Source organism: Xyrauchen texanus, chromosome 34 (assembly GCF_025860055.1).
Source record: "Xyrauchen texanus isolate HMW12.3.18 chromosome 34, RBS_HiC_50CHRs, whole genome shotgun sequence".
Classification (NCBI taxonomy): Eukaryota; Metazoa; Chordata; class Actinopteri; order Cypriniformes; family Catostomidae; genus Xyrauchen; species Xyrauchen texanus.
This window is the reverse complement of record NC_068309.1, coordinates 21211818-21221925: the sequence shown is the minus strand read 5'-3', so window position 1 is coordinate 21221925 and position 10108 is coordinate 21211818. Positions and strand designations below refer to the sequence as shown.

The following is a 10108-nucleotide window of genomic DNA, read 5'->3' as shown; positions in this document are numbered from 1 at the left end:
GATTAACATTAGCAAACAGTCCCAGCCTGTGGTTTAAACAAACTTTTACCGGAAGCTACATTGTCGAAAGAGCTCACTTTTTATGAGGGCACTGGCCAATGCTAAGATTGCACCTTATCATCTGATGTCAGAACTCAGGTAGGTCAGCCCTCCTTCCTCTCAGAACATAAGGTTTATAGGGGGACGTTTCGGCCAGGACAGAACATTCCTCGAGCACAAGTGGATATTCAGTCTGCAAATATACACTTTCATGCTCGGCCAGTCCTTTTGTGATTTTGGAAATTCCAGATACGAGTGTCTCAAGGACTCTTTATGACACAGGGAGAGTCTCATCGAGCATAAGAAAGAGTACAAGAGAGGTCTGAGTGAGTTTTGAAAGGAGAAAGAGCGGAGACATGGTGGCCTTTGGTCTGGAGATAGTGGGAGTCACTCTCTCAGTTCTTGGCTGGATTCTCGATATATTGTGTTGTGCCTTGCCCATGTGGAGGGTCACCGCATTCATTGGCACAAATATTGTCACAGCGCAGGTCTACTGGGAGGGAATCTGGATGAATTGTGTGGTCCAGAGTACCGGACAGATGCAGTGTAAAGTCTACGACTCCATGCTGGCTCTTCCGATGAACCTACAGGCGGCTCGTGCCCTGGTGGTGGTGTCCATCATCTTAGGTGTCCTGGCACTACTTGTGGCTATAGTGGGGGCCAAGTGCACCAACTGCATTGAAGATGAAGCAACCAAAGCTCGTGTAATGATCGCCTCTGGTGCTGCTTTCATAACTGCTGGAGTCATGCTGCTTATTCCTGTGTCCTGGTCAGCAAACACTGTTATTTTGGAGTTCTATAGCCCAGTTGTTCCAGAAGCTCAGAAGATGGAAATAGGAGCGTCACTGTACCTGGGCTGGGCTGCTGCATCTATGTTGCTGGTCGGGGGATCCATCCTGTGCTGCAGTTGCCCACCTAAAGAGATGCCAAAGTACCAGCCCCAAAGTCGGATGGGCTACTCGGCTCACCATTCAATGGCTACAAGCACCTACAACAAGAGAGATTATGTCTAGGGGCATCACAGAACATTTCATTATTTAATAGATATAAAGTGTAGCCATGTGGGTCGGAGGTAACCGTAACTGAAAATCTAGTTTACTTTTTGTCTGTGTGTATATGTCTACATATATTTGCATAAGGTATATTTTTGCTTTGAATGTTTTTTGCCAATCAGTGCCCATTGTCACTTCAAACTTTGTTAAACATATTTTAGATCCAGTTGCAGAAATATTGAGCATAGTGCAGTGTTTAGATTGTTTGTCTTACATTTTGTAAAGTGTGGACAAAGCAAAGGTCAGTGGAGAAGACTAAAATTTACTTGTATTTTTTTATTTATTTTTTTATCTTGCATATACATTCTTGTTTGAAAAAACTAAAATATTTGAGTTTTTGAATAGTTTTTTGTAAAGGAATCAAAAAGTGCCATCTGTATTGGCTTTAAACATTCTATGTTTGTACTTTACTTTCATTGTAATAAATGTGAATATAAATTTTTTACATTTAGAAACTGTTTTGTTGTGTTTGTTGTGTTTACTGTTCTCATTTCTATTCACTGTTTTTACAGTTCAAAACATCAGACAAAGAGCATTTTCCACATTTAGACAGCAAGCCCTTTGGCCTTAAGTAATGAACAACAGAGCCAGAAGAGAGATTTTGGTGTTCCTGTTGTCTAGTGCTATATTGTGTTTATGTGTTTGTGTTTAACCACACATATACTCACTGACGTGTGGTCTGGGTAGGCAAACTAGGCACTGCCTACCCTGCCAAAATTCAAAAATAAAATGTTTATTAAATAATAAACTTGTATTTGTATTTTTACTTTTTATTCTTGTGATTTATATATGCAATATGTGTGTTATTCCAATTGTTTAGACGTTATGATGACAAATGTAGCAGTTACGCATAATCAACTAAAAACAAATGGTAGAATAAGCAGTGCTTTTACGGTCCATTCATTGCAGACGACAAGCGGAAAACCCATGTTGCGCATGCGCACTTCGATCCTGTATTCTTTAACATGTACGGCAAAAAGCACAAATCTGCTGTGCCTTTTGACGTAAATATGTTATGCCCGTAATCATCTCCGTTACGTATCAGACATGGACCAATTAAAATCGAGATATTCCTGGACATTTGCGTAGCTAACGTCATTACACCACAGCTAGCGTACATGCCTAATCCCCGCCAAATTCAAAATCAAAATGACAGCACCAGCCGTAATCACGGAATTAAGAATTTTTTCCAAGCTCGAATTTAATTCCAAATAGTTAATTGCAAGAGGGAGGTCTACGCCAGCCTTATATGGACTAGTACAGCAAAAGGGCCCAAAAAGTATCCGATCATTTCAAACTGATTGGTATGTAAGAAAAGATTGGCTATGTGGCTGTGCTAACAATCAGCGGCTGTACTGCTATCCCTGCCTGCTTTTTTCAACCAGTCAGACTGTTTGGACTTCAGCGGGATATTGTGATTTGAACAACCTGCTCGCAGCTTTAACCAAGCATGAAAAGTCGTCAGCTCACATCCAGTGTCAAATTACACTGAAAACCTTTGGAAAATCTCGGATCGACCTTGCACTTGACGAGCAAAGGAAGCTGTATATAACCTACTACAATGAAAAGGTAAAGGATTGTTGTATTGTATCTTCTGTTATAAAGATGAAGATTGCACATAAAAAATAAGCACATAATGTTGTAAAAATAAACAACTTATGTTCTGTTATATGTTCTGTGTTTTGACTACTGAATTTTGTATAATAATATCTAATGAAGATATATTAACAAAATTGTATATATTATATATAACACATATATAAAATACATACATTTCTTGATATGCAGCTATGTAACGTTCACTGTGTGTGTGTGTGTGTGTGTGTGTGTGTGTGTGTGTGTGTGTGTGTGTGTGTCTGTGATAGAGAGAGAGAGAGTACACGATATACATCCTGATTTTTATTTTTTTTTATTTTTTTTTTATTGACAAATAATTCATCCTGATTTTTACATTTCTTGATATGCCGCGCTTGTGCGTAACGTTCACTGTTATTACGTATTATTAGCTTAAACAATAAATCAGGTAATCTGGCTTTCATAACTCAGTGCCTAGCCTCTTTAAGACATCACCGCACGTCACTGCATATACTTATAATTTTATAATAATTAAACAATACTTTGAACAGATTTTAGATAAGATGGCCTTGTTTAAACAAATGCTGTATCTAATAATTATAAGAGTTGTTGATAAGGAAAGTGAATATCAATGAATGCATTTCAATGTTAAAAGGTGTGTTAAAATAAATCTGTTTTACATAATACGATAGCTAAATGGGGTAATAAAACACACAAACACATACACACAAGAAACCCACACAGAATTACTCAGCAGTTGGGCTGCACTGAATTCATTGTTTTGAATGACTAAAATATTATGACCTATTAGTGTTATTGCATTAATTCAAAATATTGCAAATTGAAATCTATAAATGTTGTTAATAATTAGCATTTCAAAAACTCATTTTGTAGTGTAACAATGAAAGCTGTTTGCTCTTTTTTGCCTTCTGTCTGCTTCTAATCACAGCTTCCCTTTTCATCTGTGAATCTCTTTAAGACGCATGATCATTCAGATGCAACAATAGTATGGTATTAACACCACAAAAGACCTTTTTTGTTTGAATTGTTTAGACTTTAGAATTTAGACTAATTGTTTTGTAATGTTAAACCTTTAAAGACATACCGACCAGCAGCTCTGATGGTATAAGCTTCTGTTGAAGCCATAGACATTATTTAAACTAAAAACAAAACAATTGTTTAGTTATGGAATTCCTTGTGAAGAACTACACTACTCATGAATCCTGAAGGAAAAGATATACCAATCAGAGAATCATGGCAAACAGCACATCAAAAGTGCTCTGCAGCGACCACCCACTTCCATGACGTTAAAGACGCTATCGATCCCTTCACTTTCAAACTACTTATATATTAGTATATCAGAATAGGCAATAAACTTAGGGCTAAAACATTGGTTCTATACTTATAATCAGTGTTGGGTAAATTACTTAAAAATAGTAATCCACTACAAATTACAATTTATTTCTCTCATTTTACTTTACTAATTACTTCATTAAAAAATAATCACATTATTGCTTAAGTTACTTTCTAAAAAACATTTCTGTCAACAAATTCAAAATAATGTCTACTCTGCTTGGCCAAAAAAAGTCACATACTCTAATATTTTGATTACGGTGCGAATTCATCGTGGCGTAGTTTCAACTTAGTGCAACATCACAACATTTATTTCCATCCAGCATTAATTTTTAGCCGAGATCTTGTATTGATGACAGGAGAGTCAAACTACTCTGTGAAGTTTTCTCCAGCACATCCTAAAGACTTTCAATGGGGTTAAGGTCAGCATTCTGTGGTGGCCAATTCATGTGTGAAAATGATTCCTCATGCTCCCTGAACCACTCTTTCACAGTTTGAGAATAATCTTGGCATTGTCATCCTGTAATATGCCCATGCCACCAGGGATGAAAAAAATCAATAGATGGGATAACCTGGTCATTCAGTACATTCATTATATTATTTTATGCTTATATTATTTTATTTGTTTCCCTGTCTCAACCTCGGGACTCCTATCCTGAGGTCACCAGAACCGGCTGGATCCAGCACCATTCCAGCTTCATGCCAGTCAAACATCAACTGAACCTTAGATTTAGGATGGATCACGCCGAACCTCACCGAAATGACCGGCCAGGTTGAACTGCGTTTCACATCCCTGATCTCTGCCTGCATCACCTTAGTCTAATGATCGACTACACTCTTGAAATGGAATACATAGACTAACAATTGCCAACAAAAGCCTTCATCAGCCAATTAACAAGGACAATTGCATCTATGTGAACTTCTGCAGTTAATCCAGGATGGACTTCAAAGACATTGGTCATTAATCTTACAGTTCAAACAAAATCGACACTTACTTAGTTTAATAATTTTAAACCATGACTTGAACTATACATAAGTAATATTTACATTTTATTCATGATTTTAGCCAGCAGGGAACTGGCCCCCACAGTGAGTCTGGTTTCTCCCAAGGTTGTTTTTCTCCATTAATCAACATCTTATGGAGTTTTGTGTTCTTTGCCACAGTCGCCTTCAGCTTGCTCACTGGGGTTATTAATACAATTATTATTTAATTACTTATTTTTAAACACAATTAACAATCGTATTTTATCTAATTACACAATGATGACTCATCGACATTATAGACATTACAGTTTTAATCTGTTTTAATACATCTTCTGTTAATGCCTGATCTTCTGTACATCTGCTTTGAAACGATGTGTGTTGTGAAAGGCGCTATACAACTAAAATTGAATTTAATTGAAATGAATTCATGTAGTCAGCTGACTTAATTTTATTGCCGCATAACGTTGCTGAGCCTAGACCTGACCAATTGAAGCAACTCCAGATCATAACACTGCATCCAGAGGCTTGTACAGTGGGCATAATGCTTAAAGGGTGCATCACTTCTTGTGCTTCCCTTCTTACACTGATGCACCTTGAAATAGGGTAAATCTGGACTCATCGAACCCACATGCTCCCTAGCAAATTTAAGTTGTTTTTTTCCAATTAGCCTCACTAACAAGTGGCTTTCTTGTGGCCACACAGTTGTTTAGTCCCAATCCTGTAAATTCTCGTTGCATTGTGTGTGTGGAAATACTCTCACTTTCACTATTAAACATAGCTGTAAATTCTACAGTAATTTTTTTTTACAATGTAACTTCTCCAAGCGTTTTAGTGATCTCTGATCATGATCATTCAAGATTTTTTTCCGACCAAATTTCTTTCGCGAAGCTGATGGTTCACTTCTATCCTTCCAGGTTTTAATAATGCGTCGGACAGTTCTTAACCCAATTCCAGTGATTTCAGCAATCTCCTTAGTTGTTTTCTTTGCTTGATGCAGGCCAATAATTTGCCCATTCTGAAAAAAGATTATGTTTTTTCCACAACCACGGGATACATCTTCCGACATGGTTGCTAAAGTATGAGAAGCTACACATTGCATCAGTTAGGGTTAAAAAAAAATTGCCAGGTGAAACATATAACACTGCAATAATAATCCAAACATAACCTCTTACGTATCTTCTTATTTAAATCCAAACTTTTTTTTTGGCCAGGCTGTGTATATTTCTTTCTTGTTTATTGTTACACACAAGTTATAGCCTCAGCACCTCACATTTCTCCTTCACAATGACTTGGGGCCAAAACTAATGTATTTTACAAAAATAATATATTAGAAAAAAGCATCACCCTTAACGTACATAAAAGTACTAAAATATATTGAAAGTCATTAACTGTAATCTGATTACAAGAATTTAAAATCTAATGCATTACACTAACTTTGATTAAAAAGTAATGATATTACAGTAACTAATTACTTTGTAAATTAATTACATCCAACAATGCTTATAATCAAAAACTTTAAATAATGGTTTTATATTCTTCCATTGTTTTTAATTCAGATATGTAATTCCCAATGCTTCATGAGATTGTAGCTCATTCCCTCATAAAAAAAACACAAGGAACCTTTCTCAGTACTTTTTGCTTCAAAGCAAAGTTTGACATTTTGTGATTTACCTTAGAGTTGGTTTGTTTGGTTTACATTTCAGAACTCATTAATTGGTAATTTTCTATGTAAGAAATTAATGGGAAAATTACTGTTGCGCTCTGTTGATCAAATGCATCATCTCTTGCATACGTCCAGTGCTATTTTACATGCAACTACACCATTCACTGATCCAGGTGTAATATTAATGCCCTTATCAACCCTCTTGATTGCTGGACTCTGCCTCCAGGAGTTTTGTTTTGCCTGTTGAGCCAGTTTCTCTACTTCAACAGACACAATGTAAGTAGGCATCGGATTACAAGGGAAAGCCAATACAAACACATTGTCCTTCTCCCCACAGTGGCCAAAGTAGGCAGGTGAAACGTGCAGGATCCTGAAATACATTTAACCTTGCTATGTCATCACGCTAATGTCCTCCTCCTCCCGCACCTTTTTCTTTCGGAATATAAAGGCAGCTTACTTTCACATCCGTGTCACAGGCTACACAAAGAAACAAAGGACCAGGACACAAATCTATATTGGCATCAAAGCTAAGATTACTTGGTATATTCAGTTCCTTTTCTTTGTATTTTAAAAATTATTTTCTATTTGAGAGCACAGCTCTTTTTCGTGAAATGAATTACTGATCAGTGGCTTCTTTTTGTTTTTAGGTAAGAAGTACAACCAAAAAGAGACCATGTCAATGGGAATGGAGATCGGAGGCATTGCCCTGGGCATCATAGGTTGGATCTTTGGCATCATCACTTGTGCTCTCCCTATGTGGCGTGTCTCTGCCTTCATTGGCGCGAACATCGTCACTGCCCAAGTCATCTGGGAGGGTTTATGGATGAACTGTGTTGTCCAGAGCACTGGACAGATGCAATGTAAGGTCTACGATTCCATGCTGGCTTTATCTCAGGACCTGCAGGCTTCCAGAGCCATGACTGTCATCTCCATCATCTTGGCAATTCTTGGTGTGTTGGTCTCTGTCATGGGCGCCAAGTGCACCAATTGTATCGAGGATGAAGCGTCCAAGTCTAAAGTGATGATTGTTTCTGGCATCCTCTTCATTCTTGCTGGCATCCTACAGATCGTTCCAGTGGCCTGGGTGGCAAACCAAACCATTCGGGACTTTTACAACCCACTACTGTCCAACGGTCAGCAAAGAGAGCTTGGTGCATCACTCTACATAGGATTTGCAGCAGCTGCTCTGCTAATAATTGGAGGAGCGATTTTGTGCTGCTCCTGTCCCCCAAAGGAGAAGAAGTACAAGCCGCCAAGGATGGGCTACTCGGCTCCACGTTCTGCCAGTGGTGGATATGACAAGAAGGACTATGTTTAAATATAGCTATGTTGGAGAGTTAAGAAGGATTTGAAGGTCTCATACACATTGGGTGGAGATACTTCTGCACCCAATGAGAGGACTCCGAAATGAAGGGTCATGCGATGCTGTCAATATATGCTTTTCCTCTGTTTAAGGCTGGTGTGTGTTTAGGGTTTCATAGGTTTACTTGTAATGGATTTTGTGAGAAAGTTTGATATGTTTGCTATATGTTAAAGCATTTCATGTTTTATATAATTTAAGATGTTTAAATTTGCCTGTTTCTTTTTTGTTTGTTTTTTCAGCTGCAAAGTTCAGCTGTTGTCCTATACATTTCTATGTATTATGTTATACATAAAGGTCATCTTAAATGATGCTCTGGTGTCAGACCGGAAAATTAATTCACTGTTCTGTGTAAGTTGATATAAATACTTTAACTTTTTTGGCAAAGCTGTACCTGCTTCTGTCTAACTCCTTGTCAAAGACTAACATCTACAGGAACAGGAAGACTTTAACTCTTTGCATGTATTTGCTTATGAAAATTTCATTTGACAGAATCTGAATGCATGTTTGTTTTCATTTTGATCTCAATTGTGTTGATAAGTCAGGTTGAGCTTGTTTCTGTATAGTTCTTTTAAACCTTTTTGTACAATGTTCTCATAATTTGTAGAGTTGTGTTTATGATTGTCTACACAATTTAATGATTTTATGAAGTGTATATGTTTTTTCATAACCATTTGAATACAACTATACTGTACATATTCATTGTGTTTCCTTTATTTTATTACATTTGATTGTGTGCAAAAGAAGTCGTTGTTTACAGCATAATACAATATACTGATGGACTGGTGAACCTGGTAGATCCATTTTGGTCCTTTGTTCCGTTATCAGGGCAGTAGTGCGAATACACATTCTGGGAGATACCAAAAGGCATACAAACTGTAGAAAAGCTGTACTGTTTGCCATAGGTGGTGGCAGACAGATCCGACCAAAACCAGTCTGAATGGCTGGGCTGGGAGGGAGGGATTGTTATTTAAAGTTCAATGAATAAGGCATAAATATTTTAAGTTAAAAGTAATTTATACCCAAAGAGTTTTTAAAGTGATGATCCATCCAAATGATGTATTGAGCATCAAATAAAACATCAGAGGCTGCACATAGAGCTTTGCTTTATGAAGGAAATTAAAACACATAATAAATCCACACACAGCCTTCAGTACTACCCTAGTCCTTAAGGGATGTTAACATAATCCAGCCACATAGGTTTTGTTGCCCATGACTGCAAGATTTAAAGTATGTTCTATAACACTGTTGCCATGGAGACAATGCTTCTCAGGGTGACGCCCAGTTTCCACCTGTTAGAGAGGTAGGGGGAACTCCATTAGGCAATACATATATATATATATATATATATAAAATGCTTCCTTCTAGTCTGTATTTTCTCTGTAATACAAAGCAATTCAAGAGGGTTCAAAACTAAATCTAATTTTAGCATCATCAATCCAGTTTTACAGAACATTTATGTAATTAAAAAAAAAAACATTTGTTAATTGAAGGACAGTGCCACAAACATTATTCTGCTTTCAAAGCATTTAAACAGTGTACTGCATCACTATTTTGCAGAAATATGAACAAATCCATTGTTAGATTATGAAGAAGGATAGATATGTTAGGGAACTGGCTTTAAACTGTTTATACACAGACATATAACATACAGTATAGTAAAGACCATTGATTTAGGTTTTGAAATAAGTAATTTTGTCATTAAATGTAAGGGCATTTTGTTGAGTTGATATATGCACAGATGTACACCCATTTTATGCTGCAGGAGAATATGTGACCGGCAACAACATGTGCAGATTAATTTTTTTATTTATTTTTTTTACTGAACAAATAAAGACAAGGAAAAGACAAAAGGAAAAGTTTAACCAGAACTAAGACTTTTTGGGGTTTTTCTCTGCTATTGAATTAATCAAAAAGATCACATTTCCAACCTGCTCTACCTCCAAGACTTTACCAGTATTTGCATTTTAAATAGCATAATTACATATTAAAAATCACATATCTGCAACATACAATTGTCAAGTTCAAATTGATTCTTTCATTAATGACAAGTGAAACCAACACATTCTTTCATGCAGAGAT

The 10108-nt window shown here is 36.8% G+C and overlaps 1 protein-coding gene across 2 annotated transcripts; it reads left to right on the top strand.

Moving 5' to 3' along the window:
* The first annotated feature begins 172 nt into the window (after positions 1-172).
* LOC127627486 (claudin-3-like) lies at positions 173-8745 on the top strand. 2 transcript variants are annotated; one of them, XM_052103883.1, is made up of 2 exons: positions 173-878; positions 7337-8745. In XM_052103883.1, the coding sequence occupies exons 1-2, from the start codon at positions 396-398 to the stop codon at positions 7982-7984; spliced, it is 1131 nt and encodes a 376-aa protein (XP_051959843.1). In that variant the 5' UTR covers positions 173-395; the 3' UTR covers positions 7985-8745. The 2 variants fall into 2 exon arrangements, with proteins under 2 accessions (XP_051959843.1, XP_051959842.1); XM_052103882.1 differs by lacking the exon at positions 173-878 and adding an exon at positions 7124-7206 and having other exon boundaries at positions 7314-8743.
* Positions 8746-10108: the final 1363 nt, after the last annotated feature.

Bases quoted from the DNA above. Each gene is read 5' to 3' on its own strand.
- LOC127627486 (XM_052103883.1), top strand. From the start codon at position 396: ATGGTGGCCTTTGGTCTGGAGATAGTGGGAGTCACTCTCTCAGTTCTT. The intron at 879-7,336 runs GCGTCACTGTAC...AACCAAAAAGAG, and splicing joins CTCAGAAGATGGAAATAGGA to ACCATGTCAATGGGAATGGA.